Genomic DNA, 19468 nt, shown 5'->3' with positions numbered 1-19468 from the left:
CTTTATTTATTTATTTATTGTTGTACTTTCAAATTGAAAAAAATAAAATAAAATAATATTACATTTTTTTCACAATTTAAGGGCATAATTGGACAAACTAATATGATTAAGTTAGATGGTGACTAAAATAATATTTTATTTATGGTATTTGATTTTGTGAGGATAGGGTTGAGGAGAGAAAATATCTTGATATTTGTGAGGAGGCAAAGATAATGAAATTAATTCTTTCACATATTTATTTATATGATCTATTACAACCCGACTTAATAAATGTTCTCATAATAATAATTATTAAAAATATATGTTTTAAAAACATTAAATAATATAAATGCAGAAGTTATGGTAACTTTGCTGTCTTATTAATTAAAAATAATTAGTAAGTGACTTTAATGTCGGAATTTGTGCACGTTGCTTTTATACACGCAGATGACATAACATATTCGCATACTTCGAGCCCATGGATATACATGACGTTCAATCAATCATATTTTAGGAATCACGACTAATTTATAAATTTGAATCCTATTGGCTATGGGTACTGTTAGGAATCACTATTCTCCACAATGGTATGATATTGTCCACTTTGAGTATAAGCTCTCATGACTTTGCTTTGAGTATTCTAAAAGGTCTCATCCCAATGGAGATAGTATCCCTCATTTATAAACCGATGATCATTCCCTAAATTAGCAAATGTGGGACTCACTCCCAATAATCCTCGATAGGTACTTCAATTTGGAGTACAGGTCATCCTTGAAAGGCACACACAATTAAGGATACATTATAGACCAGATTTTTACTGGTTGGTTTTAAATAATGTTTATAAATATTCAAAGAGTTAATTCCGGTCTTAAAAACTTAAAAATACCTATAAATATTTTTAAAAAGTTGAAAAATATTTTTATAATATATGGAATATTAGTTTTAAAATATATAATTAAAATTTAAAAAATAACAATTAAAAGAATATAGTTTAAAAAAGTTATTGGTAAAAATTGATGAGGATCTCAGATTTTACAGCTGTTAATTAGACAGCATGACCTGCAGCCAACTGGTTGAGATTACAGAACCGCGTGGGGACTTTAATTATCATCTCGTAATTAAAAGCAAAACGGAAGGGTATTTTCGTCAATTAAACAGAACATTCTTCGTTTTTGACACGTCAGCCTTATACAGACTATCCAGTATCCATTTCCATTCTGCACCAACTTCCGGAGTATAAATAGAAACTATTAAAACAACCTTCGAAATTCGCTTATTTATTTGGCCTCAAATTTCAAAATCTTTATGACGAAATTGCCCTCCATCTTCACTTCAAATTACCAAACCAGTCCATCTTCTTCCTCAAGATTCTTCAGCAGTCAAAGATCCTCTCTACTGAGCAATAAATATCCTAATCTTCTTCTCTGCCTTTCTCCTCCAATTTTTCCCTATCTCGCTATCTTTCCTAATGGCTTTTCCTCGTCTCTGTTGATTCCTTGGTGGATATGGATTTCGTTGAAGGTGTTGGAGAGAGTTCTTCGCCGCCTCGAAGCTTTGGTGCCTTCTGTGGTGTCCACGATATTCGGAACGATGTTTATACTCGGTTGGTTGAGAGTGGACATGAGGAGGCCGCTTCTAATCCACTGTTTCGTGAGAACTTGGATGCACACTTCAATCGCTTGCCTCCAAGGTAGTTTCATTCGATATTTTTAACTCTGATTTGGATTTTTGACTTTTTGTTTCTAGCTTTGTTTTATTTTCTGTTTTCTATGTGTTTTCACTCTCTTTTTGTGTTTGATTTTGAGTTGCTTTAATGGTGTGAGTGTTAGTGTAAGTGCTTTTTGCATCCTTTGCTTTAGTTGCTTTTCGATTTTTTCCTAGGAATTTGTAGTGGATGTAGTTTGTCTAACTGAATTAGGAAGCTGATTAGTGATTCCTGATTTTGGTGGGGGGATTTTTCCTTTCTATCACATGTCTGTCATAATCCTACCACCTCTGCTAATTGATATGCTGTATTCTGATGCTGGGAGGGTTCGTGAGATGACGATTTCTTTTTTGAATTTTCTGTTTTTGATAACAAAGAACGGATTCTTTTTAATTGCTTGTTTTAGTTTTTAAAATTTAGGTCATATTTTAAAAGCGTGTTCAGAAATTGAATGGTTAATTGAGACTTCATTGGTTTTTTAAATAATTATTACTAGACGATATATATTAAATTTGGATTGCATTTTTACTTGTTTGTAGTAAGGTTGAACTTCCCAGCTTAACATCTTAGTGCTTAAATATTACAAACAATGAAGGAACAATGGCGTAGTCATGATATGGATGAAGGCGAGAGTTCATGTGTAATTTGATTCAAGGTTGATATGCTGTAGAATACAATTATATTGATTACGAAAATAACCATTTATATTCAAGTCAAGAGAAAGGTTAGTTGTTTTACATGAATGCTCCTTGGAGCTGGAGGCACATAATTATTTGAGATGCTTATAATTGACTTGTACTTTAGACATTAGAATTTAGAACTAGTGTTCATAGCAACATGTAAAATGTTCAGTTTATTCTTACCAATGAATCTTTTTTAAGTGTTGTTGTCAGTCATGGTCCTGATACATAATATTCTAAAGAGCCCTCTAACGTTGTTTCCATAAATGGTGAGATATTGTTCTTCTTTCCTAGCTATTCAATGGCCGAGGTGAGAAATTTGATCCTAAATGGTGTCACTTCTTAAAAACAAAAAGTTCAGGCTCATCCTACCACTTAGATAGACGAACAGCCACTAGCTACTTAGCTTTTAAGGTTATAAGAAAACTCACTTTAAGAGCAAGGAGTAACCGTAAGTGATCTTTGTGAGGTTCACTGAACTTTTGCTTTGGCTTTGAAAGAACGTTAGGGGAAGACGAGGTTGCCCTCAACTTGATCATCCTATTTGTTGACTGGACCTTTAATAAGATAAAGTCTCTATTCATCATGCTAGCTAAGGGTCATATATTGCACTTGCATTTTTTATTCTTTCACAACGTTTCAATTCTATTATATGATTTCATTTTAATAAAAGTACTTCTCTGATTTCATTCAGAGTTTGGGAAGCATTTTTACTTGTCATCACTGTAGTTATTGCCTTAGTTGTTCCATTAAAAAAGTCTTTCACATTTCAACATTTTCTTCCCTACATAACTAATATGTTCCGAGTTCATCAGTGCATCTTCTGACTTTAGAAAATGATGTATTTCTGATGAAGTTACTGAAATTTAGATGAGGACTGAAAGTATTTAGTAGTTTGTTTGGAGACACAGGGAACAGATTAAAGCGCTTTAAATTTTATTTTGATGATTAAATTTTTTTGCTATCACATCTCTTATGCTTGCGGAGCTCTTTGGTAGTACTTGTGAGTGGAAAAGAAAGGCAGATCTTTTGAACATAAGGATCAAGACTTGAAGTACTATAGAATTTTTAAACTTGTATTGTGTCACCTCAGACTTTTTTGGATAAGAAATTTACTAATGTTATAAAAAACTACTTCAGTTTTTTTTTCAAATAATAATCCAATGGCTTGGGCTTGGCGCTTATGGCTTATCTTCATCCCCTACTTTATGATCTTTTTGATTATGTTTTCTCATTGGAAAATAGAAGATGGAATTCTGAATGGCAGGCAAGTATAGGAGTAAAACCTATAAAAATCACATCGCTATATGGTATTTTTGGGTAGGGAGGGTCTACTCCATTCTTCTTAAATTATTAACTTCGTTTTTGATAATTATTCTGTGTCAGTTATGGACTTGATGTTAACATGGAAAAGGTGGAAGATGTTGTGTTACATCAAAATCTTCTTTCTCTAGCAAAGGATCCAGAGAAGTGCCCTGTTTACCACATTCGCTTTCTCGAGGTATTTTTTCAATTCTATCTGTTAAATTTGTAGAGGAAACTAATGGGTATTGTTGCTTGGCTCTAAACGTTCTTATAGTTTTGTGCATAGAGTGTGATTATCCCAAACATATGGTGAAAACATATAACCTGAGGCAAAAATTAGAAAAATGCTTGCAGAAAGAGAGAGATATTATCAGTTTCCTATTGATGACTAGTTAGAGAGGGACAAGTTGGAATTACTGTGTATGGGGTCATAACCACAACTGCTGAAGGTCGAACTTCCTAATATCAGAGAAAAAAAAACTGAGGATGGCACATTGCGACGGACTGCATCAAATTGCCATCGGTGGCACCTGGAGGGTAGGAATGCTATTCTGCTTGTTAAATATAATCCTCCCCAGCCCCTGCATCTTCTCGAATATCCAATACAAAATGAATCTAGAATGTGGTTGTCTGGATTTTCAGCAATATGGTTGCACAGAAGAAAGTCAGATGGTTGTACAAAAGAATTAAGATAATACGTTATATAATTTGACTACGATTTATGTTCTTTCCTGAATATTGATTGATATAAGCTGTTCTATAAGTTAGTGGCTGCATTGGTCATTCATATTTTGTAAGATATAAAAGTACTGTAATTTTTTTCCTTTTATTATATATTTATTTGTTTATTTATTTATTTTCTGGTAGTCCACATGCCAAAATAGATCTAATGATAATTTTGACTTTTGAGGACAATCATAAGGAAATAGTTGTTTTGGGATTCTGAAAACTTTGCATTATGTTCAGTCATTTGGTTCAAGAGAAATGAGAGATTTTCTGAAAACCGATTATGTGGATATAGACGATAGGAGGATATTTACTTGTTGGTGGTCTGAAATGTCGATATAAAATCTTTGTATTTTGATTCTTCTCTTGTCCCGTTGCATTTAGGTATGAAATTATTGTCCTTTTTTCGTAATGATTCTTTGTACCCTTGTAACTCTGTAACAATCTCTCGTATCGATATACTCTGTATTAATCTCTCTTATACCCGTGCAACTCTGCCCTCACTCCAATCACTTTGTTTCATTTCCCCAAAGGTTCACATGTTTGTTCTCTCGTATCGATATACTCTGTATTAATCTCTCTTATACCCGTGCAACTCTGCCCTCACTCCAATCACTTTGTTTCATTTCCCCAAAGGTTCACATGTTTGTTCTCTCGTATCGATATACTCTGTATTAATCTCTCTTATACCCGTGCAACTCTGCCCTCACTCCAATCACTTTGTTTCATTTCCCCAAAGGTTCACATGTTTGTTCTCTCGTATCGATATACTCTGTATTAATCTCTCTTATACCCGTGCAACTCTGCCCTCACTCCAATCACTTTGTTTCATTTCCCCAAAGGTTCACATGTTTGTTTCAGCTTTGTTTTAGCGGTTGGAGGTTTTATTGCTCTACATTTTTCTTTTTGTTTTGTAGCACATATGTACTAAAACAGATGGCAATGACGATGAAGAACTTGATAGTATTCTTCTAAGTGGTTCATCTAATGAGGCAGCTGATAAAAGTTTTCCAGTGTCACACAAGAGGTGATTCTTGGGCTTATTGCATTTTCATCAACAGGCCAACTGCCTCTCCCCTCCCTTCTGCCCTCTCTCCAATCACCTTGTTTCCTTTCAACAAATAATTTATGTCAATTGGTTTCTTAATCATTGATTTTCAGAATAAGGGGCAATATACTTGACTTTGAGCCTTGTTCCAAGCTTGAGGACTTAAAACTGGATGTTAGAAAGAACTCAAAGGCCATGGATGGGAGATATCATATGGAAAGTTTTTCTAAAAGGTACAATTTAATTGAAGAAAATGAAATTTATGATTTATCATAAGCCTGTTCGTATTTGGTATTTCTGTGGATTCATCATGCTGAAAATTCTTGTAGTTCTCCTTAGGGTTCATTTTTTACGTATAATTATTTCTGGCCATCTCTGTAAAAAGAAATTAAGATGTTTGATAAAAGCACAATGCAGGCAGGGTATTTCACACGTACCGGTACATGAAGTGATATTTTCAACTGTTGACAAGCCTAAGCTTCTTAGCCAGGTAAGCTGGACTGTGTATTATCTTTTTTTTATTTTTTTTTTATTTTTTTATTTTTATTATTGTCTCGTATATGAATCTTTTAAGAAGCCAAACCTTATTAGCCAGGCATGCTCTTTGGTGGCTTGTTCTTAATGCTCCTGTACTAAATGAACTGACATATATCAAGGTTGGAATTCCACATTTATGGGAGTTATAGAATTTATCAATCTTTCTTTTTTAGTTCCTATCCGTCCACTTAGTTTTGTAATAGGTGCTTATTATTTCTTACTAGCTTTCTGGTACAGTCTTTGGTAGATGGATCGAAAGGAACTACAGAACTTTTAGCAAGGGTGGAAACTTTTCGATAGTTTTTCTTAAAAAGAATCAATTTTAGTGGCTACATTATCTACGTGTTTGTCACTCTCTTTTGAACGACTAGAGTCCACAAGATGTTTTTGGCAGGTGGGAGAATTTTTATTTCATCAAGAAACCTTTTGTATTGAAAGAATGAAATATACTTGAGGGAACCCTTAGGTGCAACTTAGGACTATATGATTACTTGTTTCTAACAAAGGCTATATAATGTAAGAAGAGGAATACCTTTCCAATGTATATAGATGGAGGGACGTAATTATAAAAAGCTTGTACTCGGTAAAGAAGTAATGAAAAGATATGTTGACCCAAATTTCATGGTACCCTTCCAATCTTGCCGAAAGACTTCTATTCCTGAATAACTAAAAACCCTAAAAAAGGCCTTGACAACATTGAACCACAAGCACAAAGTTCTTCTGACTATCAGAGAGGTCATCAATTAATGCATGTAATTTAACGCATGGAATATATCTATCTTCAAACCCAAGGGTACGCAAATTGAGGGCTAAAAATGCTAGAAGCTTGTATCTGAGATGGACAGTAAATGAACAATTATGGGGCGTTTAATGCTCATACTAGGTGTTGAGAATAATTTCGACTTCTCTCCTTGTCATTTTTCTGTAGATCAACATTATGAAAATGTCAATGTGGTAGCATTCACTCTGGTTTTTCCTAACAAGTTTTCAATTTTTTTTCTAGCTGTCTGCTTTGCTTTCTGATATAGGACTTAACATTCGAGAAGCACATGTGTTTTCAACATCTGATGGTTACTCCTTGGATGTATTTGTGGTGGATGGATGGCCTGCTGAGGTACAGTATTGTGATATATGTTCAATGTATAGTTTAGGCCTCTGTACTGTACATTTTCTATCTTATCTTGTCGAATTTTGTGGTTTTATTCTCTTATACTTATCATATCCAAAATTTGCATGATATGCAATTATCATATGGAATGATGGTAAACTCTGGTATATCTTTGCTATTTTGTTGAAATTTTTCCCTATTTCCCTCATTATTTCTTGGTCCTACCTTCCTCATGTCTCTCTCTGGCCTCCAGAAAAAGAAAAAAAATTCTTGGTTGAAGAACTGTAGATTTACTCTGAGAACTGACATCGGCCTTATAAGTTGCATGTTTGCAACAGCCACCTAGGATCATCATTGACCATAGTTTTATTATATATTTTTTTAAACTTAGGTCACGGCAAAATAAACATGGCTAAAGATTCACTTAGGGAACATAAATAGACGAATAATCTAAACATAAGGAAGGTATCTACCATCAAGGAGTAAGAGTATTAGTGGAAAAAAAGATTACCCTATTAGGGAATTATAAAAAAAGGAAAGAAATTAAAAGAACTTTTTTTCTCTCAACAACTAAACAAAAGAAAAAGAAAATGACATGAATTTAGATTAATCAAAATAAATGATATTTCTATGCTAGGATCCAAACTAATAAATTTGTCCATTCAACTAGGCGGTTTTTTAACATGTCTGTTTTAAATATTTTTATGGATTGGCCTAGTGGTCAATTAGGGTAAAAATGTAAATAATAAAAAGGTCAAAGAGAATAGGTTAAGTTATGGTGGTCTTATCAACTTTAGTGTCTATGAGGTGCTTTGGCAATCAAATGTAGTTGGGTTGGACGGTTGACTACTAAGAATAGCTGAGGTACACATCAGTTGAATCTTGACATCTTAATATATTGAGGTATGTGCAAGCTGATCTGGACACTGGCGGATATTAATAAAGAGAGATGAAAACATGTATGATATTATTGGATATGATGTTTAACAAAGATTCTTCACATTTTGCATTTGTATCTAAGAATTTAAATGGAAAATTGTATCAGACGGGTTGCTTAAAAAATTATGGTTTATCCCAGGACTGCCACCTTCTAATATTTTAAGGAGGACTGGTATTATGTATCCTTTATGACAGGATCTGTGCTGAGTCCAAATGTTGCTGACTTTGCAATCTTGTGACCAGGAAACTGATGGCTTGTACGAAGCTATGGAAAAAGCAGTTGCTAGATATGAGGTAAACTATGTCTTTTGGAAATGATTCCTTATAAGAGATATTAAGTGAAATGGTTATTGCTGAATGAGTAATAGTCCCTAGATATTTTTGCAGCAAATGCCCGCATCAATAAGTTATAATACTTTAACTAATTATTATTTTTGTCTTTTTGTCATATGAAAATTTTAGTGATTTGTTTTTTATTGCCTGAACCTCATTTCCACTCTTTTTCCCTTCCCGAAGAGAGAATATAAGGAAATAATGCACAACTTTGGAATGCAGGGGTCGTGGTCTGGTTCTTCACACTCTCATTCAGCAGTCAAGAAAGCATTAGACGCCCAGACAAAATCAGCAGATTGGGAAATAGATAGACGGTTGCTGAAGATTGGAGAAAAAATTGCAACTGGATCTTGTGGTGATTTGTAAGTTTGAACAAAAAACACACTTTCATTTGACTATGTCTAGAACCATGGTTCCGTTATTAGGAGCTTACAAAAATTGCATCTGAATTAATTACATCTGGGTATATTGTGGTGATATGTGACATGGAAGTTGAAGACTCGTATTATTTTCAAATTGAGCAATAAAGTTAAGTGACCATCAACCATTAATGGTCAATAAGGGTTTGGAGCGAACGAGTCCAAGCTAGGACTTAGAGGGAGTGAGTTCAAGCTATTGTGACCACCTCTCTAGTATTTGTTCCAACCTGGCTCAAACACTCTTGATATAAATAATAATAATAATATAAATTAAGCAGTCATCGTTGCCATTCATTCAAATTTCATATGATAAAATTAGATGTTTGCTATTTATTTTTTCTTTGATTTCTGACAGCCTTTTTATGTGACTCATTTTGCTTTACTCGTCTACAGGTATCATGGACTATATCTTGGTCAAGATGTAGCTGTCAAGATATTAAGATCAGAAGATCTAAATGCTGATTTAGAGGATGAATTCAATCAAGAAGTGGCAATTCTCAGGTAATTTTGATGTGTGATAATAATATTTTTTTGGAAAACTATCAAATCTGAGTTTATGAACTTAGGGAATGCAGACATAAAGATGAAAAATGTTGAAAGTGTACACATTGGGAGATGCACATTTTTCACCCATTATGATAGATATTATGAAATAGGTTAAAATATCATTTTGGTCCATATAATTTAGGGCTTGTTCTATTTTGGTTTTTGTACTTTCAATTGTCCAAATTTACTTTCCCTATTATTTCATGAACCTTAAAAATAGTCCCTATCGTTGGTTTATGTGAACTTTTCCCCCAAAAACAGACTATTAGCCTTTCTCCTATAAAATTTTGAATCATATTCACATCGTGTTTTTTTTAATGAAATTATTATTATATAGCTAATTTCGATAAAAATTAACTTCAAACTAACCATGTGGAATCATTTTAAGATATATTAAAAGTATATGGTTTAACATTGGACGCTTGAAAGTACTAAAATGGAATGATCCAAAGTATATGGACTAAATGGTGATGAACCTATGAGATATCTTTCTTTATTTTGTTTTTAGAGGTGATCAGGTTTAGATTATTTTACATATAGGTGGCTTTGGAAAGAGACTTCCTAAAATTTATGACTGTTCAATTAATTAATCAGAAATAAACTTGCACTCCTGAAAGTGGAATTACAAAATATGATGTTCATGAAATTCTTGGCATTCAGTGATGGTAATAGAATTAAATACATTCGTATTGAAATAATCTTTTAGCAGATAGTAATATTGGTTAGGTGCTACGGATTAAAAAATCTTCATATTCCTGGAACTGTTTTGATGTTCCAATTCACATTTCCCCTACCCATTGATAATGGTTTCCTTTTATCTCAACATTATTGAGGGATAATTTCCGGAGTTATGTTTTTAATCAATTTGTTATAGGTGTATCTACCGCCATACATCCTTTGTGAAGGGATCTTAATTAATCTGATATGCAGGAAGGTCCAGCATAAAAATGTAGTTCGTTTTATAGGTGCATCTACAAACTCTCCACATTTGTGTATAGTAACAGGTATAGAAATCTCTGCTCTAGTGTTCCTTCTTTATTTTCTTGTTTCTTCTTTTTCCATCATCAATCTTTGCTTAGTTTACATATCTATCTTGATAAATGTTCGCCTGCTACCGACCAGAGTTGCATGCAAAAAAGTGCTGTTCTGCAACAATCAGAAGTTAGTTGGTCTAGTGAAGCTCTCCTAACTTCAGGTTCTAACGCAAGGTTTTGATTGAGGGCCTCATTGTTACCAGAAATAGTCACCGTCCTTAGAGAGTAAGTTGGCGTCTGAAATTGACCTAACAATAGTTTTGGTGAATAGATAAGACTACTTAGTGTCTTCGTCATGCAATACTTCGTGATGGTATTAGACAGCACTCTTGTAGGATCTTTTTCTGTAGTTTACATATCTATCTTGATAATTGTTCGCCTGCTACCGGATAGAGTTGCATGCAAAAAGGTGCTGTTCTGCAGCAATCAGAAGTTAGTTGGTCTATTGAAGCTCTCCTAACTTCACGTTCTAGTGCAAGGTTTTGATTGACGGCAACTTTGTTACCAGGAATAGTCACTTTCCTTAGAGAGTAAGTTGGCCGTCTGAAATTGACCTAACAATAGTTTTGGCAAATAGACAAGACTTCTTGGTGTCTTCGTCATGCAATACTTCGTGATGTTTATTAGACAGCACAAGGAAGCGAAGGACTCATTATNGGGGGGGGGGGGGAAGAAAAGAATTGGTTTGATGATTTTTTTTTTTTCTCTTTGAAAAGGTGTTAAAAAAAACTTTCACTGTCTTAAGATAAACAAAAGCCTGGGAATAACATGTCTTGGAAGACCACAGGGAAGAAATGAAGAGTTTGAGGTGGGGTAGATAGGTAGTTATAGAGTTTGAGGTGAGGGCTCTAATTTCTTCCCCATTTTGATCTTTCTACCATTTCAATACAAATAAGTATGTCTTGTCTATCTAATTGGTACCCTGGGAGGCTGGGAGCATGAATCTAAAATTAAAATATTGATGAAGCTGTCTCAGTTTCCATTGGAGATCAAGAGTATTTTGATATCAACTAATTTGATGGAAGACCATAAAATCAGTTTAACATGAAAGTAGTTTTTGATGTAGGGATCACAACTTTGGTGTGATTTTTTAGTAGGGATGACTGTTGCAACAATAAGAGAGTAGGGAAATTTTATTGCAACTTCTGTCTCTCCAACTGTATGTTTACTATACCCTTGAAATGTCTTTCCAACTGGTGTGATCTTAAATTCTCTTTCTTCTGTTTTATTGTATTTGTGTTCTATTTGTATTGTGGAATATAAATCTTAATTCGTTGTTTCTTGCAGAGTATATGCCTGGAGGGAGTCTTTATGAGTACTTGCACAAGAATCATTGCGTGTTACAGCTGTCGCAACTGCTGAAGTTTGCTATTGATGTTTGTGAAGGAATGGCATACTTACATTTAAATAACATTATTCATAGAGATTTGAAGACAGCAAATCTGCTAATGAACACTGAACATGTAAGACTAGAACCTTATTCTTACTGCAATTTGCTTTGTTAGCTTCTGAATTGTAGTAGTGTAGGCATCTTAAATGATTATTTTAATGTCAAACGGGTTTTATTTGTATTAGGTGTTGGAAAATAAAATTAAAATGAAATATATTTCCAAGTTTTTTGGAGTTTGAAAGAAGTCATTCCCTCCCTTGGATAATGGGTAAAAAACCAGGGTAACCAAACTGAAACGGCTATACAAACGAGATATAGCTCTAAGCTCTAAGTAATTCACTCTACCATCATAATTAACAGTCACTGTTGCCCCAAGCTGCCTGTAAAGGTCAATATATTAAGTGGTGTCATGTTATCCTCTACGAAATATATATGGTGTCTTCATGTATAACTGCTACTTTGAACTAGTCTGTTGTTTTTCTTGAATTGGCGTTTTGTACCTATTAGGTACATAACATTATGGCATTTTGTATTATTGGTTAACATTGCTAGGATCCTTTGGCTGTTTGATCATTTCTGTAACTTCTGAACCGATTGCACACACTCATTATTACTTCAAAGTCGGCAATATTTTGTTCATTGTTTGTTGTAGCAGGATTTGGGTTGTTTAGCTTTTGGATATTCTCTTGTTAAAAAATAGTAATGCCAACATTTAAAGAGATGAAGTTAGGAAACTGTTAACGTAGCTCACAATTTTACATCATGTTTTTTTATTGTAAATTTTCTGCAATAGTATACCTTACAATTACTTCCTGTTGACTTAGTCAGCCTCATCTGAGGATTCTGTTCGCTTTCATTTAACTTATGGAGAATTAATAGAGGGCATGGATATAAGTCTATATACGCCTATTGATGTGCTTTTATGAGCTTGTACTGATAAAATTTCAATCTTCTCACGAGTAATAGGCATGCCCTCTTGTTGTGTTCAAGGTTGTAAAGGTGGCAGATTTTGGTGTCGCGCGATTCCAGAGCCAAGGAGTCATGACAGCGGAAACTGGAACATATAGATGGATGGCGCCTGAGGTGATAGATCTGTCAGTGGATATTCTGTGTATATATATATATATATATATTAATAGATCTTTCATCTCTTAGAAGTTAAAACCATTTGATCGTCCTGTATTTCCTGGAAATGCCTGAAAATTTCTCTTGGGACTGATTTGTTGGTTCAGTGCAAGGTTGCCCTATGAAATAGCTATTTTCTTTAAATATGTGTTTCCTCTCTCTCTCGCTCTATGTATACATAGATAAACTGATTTTTTTATTTTCAATAATATACATGGAGTTCCAATTTTTATTTATTTTTTATGCTTTTTTTTTTAAGACATGAGACCAGAAGTAAAACTTTCACTACTAAGATTTACAAATTACCAAGCCAACTTAATTTCTGAATTTAGAAATTGTATTTTATAGTATTGACAGCATTTCATTTGACTTCAATCTTTTGGCGATGAATAATTTTTACCTCAAGGTAATAAATCATCTGCCGTATGATCAGAAAGCAGATGTTTTCAGTTTTGCGATTGTGCTGTGGGAACTAGTTACAGCAAAGGTACGTCTCAAGTCTGACTACAATGCTAAATTTTCTTTGTTTTTTCACTTTCCTGTTATATAATAGGGCAGTTATTACCGAGCAATATTATGTATAAGATGGTTAGATATCTTTATTATTATTTTGTTGATCGCTTAATATTTATACAATAATTACTTCAACGTTTGGGATTATCCTTTTGACCCAATCTCTTGGCATCTCAGGTTCCTTATGATTCATTGACACCGCTACAAGCTGCCCTAGGAGTAAGACAGGTTTGTATATGTCCTAATTTTTGGCGCTTTACTAAAAATATATGAGAAGATCAATTTTTTCCTTCCCATATGTAGCACCTATTGATCAATGATAAATGAGGAAACTTGACGTAGCTGTTGTATAAATTTCCGTTTGATAAGAAAACTCATGCTTATGATACACGAATGGGAAAACTGAACAGAAGATTCAATTTAAAGTTTGTGAAAGGAAAGATGAGGGCAATTGAAAAAGGTTGCTGATAAATATATACAAAAGTCCAGATAATTAGGATGAATTGAGGATATATTTAGAAGAATTCTCCGGTTGCTGGTTTTTTACTTTTCTTTAGAATTCCTCAAGTTTTTGGTATGGAGGAGTCCAAAGCATTGCATTATTTCCCATTTAGCAACCTGACAGAACGCAGTATTCAAGGGTTAGATTTTACAATCTGTTTTCAGGGACTACGCCCGGATCTTCCCGAAAATGTGCACCCTAAAGTATTGGATTTGATGCAAAGATGCTGGGATGCAGATCCGGTCAATCGGCCTCCATTTACTGTGATAAAAGTTGAACTTCAAAATCTCCTGGAAGAAGTTCAGGTAAGCTTATTTATACCTTCCTCTTTGTCTTTTCAGCCTCATGGATAATATGCAACCCTTCTAACTTTCTGCTCCCATGTGGGCTTAGATGTGTACAAAATATGAAGAAAATCATGCAGCGGTTAATGGGAGCTGATGTACTTGTAGAAGGTGCAGTAAATCAATTCGGCTTTATCCTGTATGTATCTTGCGTGAGGATATTTATTTTGTTTTCCCCTTTTCAGTTCTTCATATAGTCATACAAATATTGTACATGTGAAAAAAAAAAAAAAAGAAGCNACCATAAGCATGCAAAGTGAAATTTAAAAATTAAAAAAAAAGAAAAGAAGTAGCATGTTCTCATTACAAAATTACTTGACCCATCGGGATATTTCAGCAAATATAGTAAAATGAGCTGTTGTTAGCCTTCCAAGTTGTTCAACACACATTTCTTTTTCTTAACTATAGGTGTATATATTTGCTTTGTTCCTTAAACACATCATAATGCTTCTTTTTCTCACTTATTTAGAGGCCATACATTATAGAAGATTTGGCAATATCTTATATAATTATTAGTAGGTGATCAGATTCTTTCTGATTTCTTTCTCAAGATGTATTTTTTCCTTGCAAGTAACTTTAATTGTGTTTATGCTTTAGGAAATCATGCGTGAATTTTGGTAAAGTGTTGTTTAGTGGTAAAGGAGAAGTCTTTATTGAATGTAAAAGCTGGGAAAAGTGATATCGATAGTTTCCAAATTGGCTGGCACCACCTTTTTCTATGAAGCAAAGGGGGTCTAGGGAAAAGCAGTGTGGAGCTAGCTAACAAAGGAATCAATGGTTTGTTTTAGAAAAACTATCTGAAGTTGCAGGTACTCAATTTACTCAAAAAGGGCAGAAATTAATACAAATTGAAGTGTAAGATATCATCCTTTTATTGATTGTTTCGATTGCTAAGAATGGGCAATCATTGCTTCACTTCATCAAGAGTAAGCTTCTATCAGTGGTAAATTACTGATTTCTGTACTTGTTGATTATTAATGAAAGATAATCTCGATCTCTATTGATTTATCTCTTTGTAATTAAAATTAACAGTCGAAGGTAAGGGAAATTTGGGAGATGAAGAGAGAGTAAGATGAGCTCTAAGTTTTACAGGGTTTAATGTTGTTATTGAAAGTTCTAGAGACGACTTGTGCTCGTCCCTAAATGGAATGACTCTCTTAGTGACGTTGACCTGCATTCCCATGTCTGCTCTTCTCCACTGTAAACTCAAGACGTTGGTTTTGTCAAGATACTGACTCTTTTCTTTTGAAGTTTCGAGGACTTATTAAAAGTTTCCATTTGGATAATTTTCACTCTAAATTGTTATGAATTATTGGTAGAAGAAGAGTTGTAATCAAGTTCAGCTATTTGAGTCGATCAAACTTGATTATTGTAGCAGCCATACTAAAATGGAAATGGTGGCCAAGATATATGAAGCCAACTTTGCTTCGTGAATGTTTATTTGAGGTATAGTTTCTGGGCACAATAATGATAGCATTTGTTGTTTTAAGTAAGAAAAGTAGGTTGAAGCAACAATGGGGACTGACTTTCCTCCATTTTACCTTTTCTAAAATCCATGGATGTTGAGAGGTCCGATCATTTCAATTTTGGTATGCATTAATCCTAACTTCATTTGGAAGGATTTGTTATTTATGGATTCAAATGAAACTATTTCATTAGAGTTCATCACAGCTAAAGAGCTGCAAAACAATACCTTTTTTTTAGCTTTCCATAGACTCAAAAGACCTCATTTTTCAAAAAGTGATCGGTGTATAGAGTAATTAATGAACCGTTCCATCAAATATAACATTCTATTACATAAAGTTGTTCGATTAGTTTTCGAAAAGTTTCACTTCAACTTTCGAAATTGTTCTTATAATGGATGAAAATTGGCATGGTTGTACTGAAACTATGAGGCACGTGATATCATTTATAGCATTATTATTCATGTAATTAGTAGCTCACCGTTTTTATTTTGTGAATTGTATTATAACTTTTATTAATATCTAGGTGTTTCATTTTTTCGTACCCCACATTTTTTATACTAGAAAACAATATTAAGCGTCAAATCATATATGACGTCACGTAGTCTCAATCCAAGAACAATTTCAAAGTTTAAGCGCCAAAATACATAATGCCTAATTGAAATCGAGAATATTTCCATCTAATTTAACCGTGAGTATATTTGTTCATTAAATTTTGTATTTTAGGGTTTAAAGAGTATTGCTTTCAGAATTTTGTAGATGAATTTCCAATGCATCCAAGTTGAATTAATGGAACTTTGGTGTAACCAATTAAGTTGAGATTCATAAATGAATTTGCAGGAATATCACTGATTTCCAGTAAAAATAACAACTTTCATCAAACAAAAAGAGTATCCACTCATTGCTATTTTTGTTGATATATTCAAACTTGGATTCTTCTTCTTGTTTCATACTAAAAACTCTCATTACTTTTCAACAAACTGTTACTGTTCTTATGAACCTAACCCCACTCTTCTCAACTATACCTCACCAAATAAATACGATCACGACACCTTCACATGAATCACGTAACGACTCAGATCCACCGCTAGTCGATATTGTCCTATTAGACTTTTTCTTTCGGGTTTTCTCTCAAGGCTTTAAAACGCGTCTGCTAAGAAAAGATTTACACAGTGTTTTGTTCTCCTCCCCAACCGATGTGGGACATCACAAATCAACTATTCATAATTTTCTACCCAAAATACGTACAAATTAACATGACACTCTCAAAAAAATTAATTTTCGTTATTGTTTAGCTTAAACTTTTGGGTTGATTGATGGATTAACATGATATAGAGTAGATATATGAATGAACTGAGACCATATCTAAACGAGAGTGATCTATTAAATAGAATGGTAAAAAATGCTACAAACAATTGATAGTTACTACTTATACAACGACGTGCGTCTTCCTTTTGATTACTCAATCAATTATAACTTCAATAAGCTTAGTTTGGAGAAATTATATATGTGGATAGTTTCTTGTGAATTATTTTACGAAACATGTGAGTAAGAAAAAACATACTAAAAGAACTCGTGCTGGTTTGTGGGTAATCTTCCATGTGACCATATTTTAATTTTTACTCTTTCGAGAAAAAAAACCTTCAAATCATGGGCATGCAACGTTATACAAAATGAGTATAGCTCAATAATAATAGATATCTACTCTTTTACTTAAGTCGAAGGTTCAAATTCACATTACAAACAACACGATATAGAGCATGAGATCCATATTCAAACCTCTCAATTCTCCTCGAGATAATATTAATTTCCAATTGTTGGAGTTTCTACAAAAATTTCAAACTAACAAACTATTAAATTTACTTAACCCATTCACTTAAATTTTTAGGTTGATAAAATTGAATCGAGCGAAAAACGATTACAAAGAACGCTCTAACTACTAAATGAAATTCATTAAGAAAATGCATCGAAAACAATACACAATAGAGACCTAACCCTTGACTTAAACAATACGGTGTAAAAGTTTAAATGTCACCATCAAATTTATGAACATATTTTACTTTTAAGAAATTTTGAATAATAAAAAGCAATACGACAATATAACTTTCTCGAAAACGTGTGGGGTTGGGAGTGTAGATTTTTAGAATATTCACAATAAATTATTGACTCGAAGTTTCGAATGGTTCGTTCAAATAAATAATACAAATTGATTTGACAACTAACGTGTAAAAATTCAAAAACTCATCCGACATAACGGAAATATTTAAAAAATTAAAATTATTATTTACCCTTTTATTATAACTTAAAAATATATGTTATATATATATAAAATGGTGGATGGGTATCTTTTGAAATTACTTTAAAATTGAAGGACTAAAATGAAAATATTGATATCTTTAAAGAATTTTGACATTTGTTTTGAAATTATTGAAAAGGAATGGAGACATCTTTTTATTCATGTTCTTTGTCCATTATAATAGAAGAATATTCCATATACCATGAATTCAAACATTATCACACCCACTTGCCAATAATAATAATAATAATAATAAAACAAAATTTAAATTCATTCCAGCTCATGTTTTCACCCGGGATTCTCTTTATTTTTGTGATACTCGAATAAAAAACAGATACATGAATAAACTGAAATCACATCTGAATGAGAACGATCCTGAGAATATGATGACTAAAAAAAAGTTCAAATGACATGAAAGTTACTATCTATACCAACAATGTGCACATTCTTTTTCAGCATGTGAGTGAGGACGGGTCATATTAGAAGAACTCGTATCGGCTCGTAGCGATAGTTTTTAGTTTTAAGAAGCTACGAGTAGATGAAAAAGTTATTTTAATTTTTTTTTTTTATATTTATATAAAATAATTATTTATAGATTGATTAGATTATAAATGTGATGGATGAACTTGAAATAAAAATAAAATGTTTAATTATTTTTAAAAGGATTTATTATAAACAAATTAAATTAGAAAATCATGAAATAAAATCTTATGTTTGGTGGAAATAAATAAAACCAAACAAGATCCTATGCACGACAGCTGTATGTAATTAATTAATGTTTTTGAGATCTAAACAAAAGCATAATTGTCGTATGATATTGACTTTATTTTATGTTATTTTATTAAATCTTTGATTTTATATTATTATTTTAGAAAAAGCTTTGAAATAATGCTTCAATTTTCCACCTAATTTTTAATTAAGGTTGACTTTCAAATGACAAAATTGATGTAAAATTTAATCATGAAGAGAGAATAATAATTTCAATGATACAATATAATATTAATAATTTTATATACCAATCTTTTTTAATAAATTATTTTTTAAAATTATTTATTTTAGGTGGCCGCCTTGGATTAGATCGACCATATAAAAAATTATATAAAACTAACTTTTATTTACGTCATAAGAAATATTTTAACGTTAATATTAAAGTTTATTATGGGTAGGTAACATTTTAATCTCTATTATATTCTCGACGTTAAAATTGTTGAATTCATGATTTAGTCAATGTAGAATTAGTTCAAACTAAGTTTTTGGCAGCGTTATGAGCTTTTGAATTCAGTAGACAGAAGAAATCTTATCGAGATAAAAACGAGAGCTTTCTGTGGTGATAGCGGCTCCCACTAAATGAGTTATCCAAAACTTGGAGCTAATGTTTGAGTCGAAAATCTATATCTAATTCAACGAGACGAAAATGACATGTTGAAACGGTAGATCTTAAAGTATTGTGCTCGGTTGAATTAGGGACGAAGAAAG

General features: G+C 32.8%; 1 protein-coding gene across 5 annotated transcripts; it reads left to right on the top strand.

Moving 5' to 3' along the window:
- The first annotated feature begins 1265 nt into the window (after nucleotides 1–1265).
- Nucleotides 1266–15673, top strand: LOC111799395 (serine/threonine-protein kinase STY8-like). 5 transcript variants are annotated; one of them, XR_002815843.1, is made up of 18 exons: nucleotides 1266–1669; nucleotides 3751–3865; nucleotides 5313–5422; nucleotides 5557–5676; nucleotides 5861–5933; nucleotides 6984–7094; nucleotides 8271–8321; nucleotides 8583–8722; nucleotides 9173–9280; nucleotides 10256–10329; nucleotides 11647–11822; nucleotides 12716–12832; nucleotides 13281–13361; nucleotides 13565–13615; nucleotides 14054–14194; nucleotides 14283–14372; nucleotides 14831–15176; nucleotides 15266–15673. XR_002815843.1 is itself a non-coding variant. In XM_023682863.1 (17 exons), the coding sequence occupies exons 1-16, from the start codon at nucleotides 1485–1487 to the stop codon at nucleotides 14328–14330; spliced, it is 1701 nt and encodes a 566-aa protein (XP_023538631.1). In that variant the 5' UTR covers nucleotides 1266–1484; the 3' UTR covers nucleotides 14331–14372; nucleotides 14831–15673. The 5 variants fall into 5 exon arrangements, 4 of the variants coding, with proteins under 4 accessions (XP_023538631.1, XP_023538632.1, XP_023538630.1 ...); XM_023682863.1 differs by having other exon boundaries at nucleotides 14831–15673; XM_023682864.1 differs by lacking the exons at nucleotides 14831–15176; nucleotides 15266–15673 and having other exon boundaries at nucleotides 12740–12832; nucleotides 14283–14467.
- The last annotated feature ends 3795 nt before the right edge of the window (nucleotides 15674–19468 follow it).

This window comes from Cucurbita pepo, chromosome LG01, assembly GCF_002806865.2.
Source record: "Cucurbita pepo subsp. pepo cultivar mu-cu-16 chromosome LG01, ASM280686v2, whole genome shotgun sequence".
NCBI classification, from domain to species: Eukaryota; Viridiplantae; Streptophyta; class Magnoliopsida; order Cucurbitales; family Cucurbitaceae; genus Cucurbita; species Cucurbita pepo.
This window is presented reverse-complemented; position numbering and strand designations above follow the sequence as displayed.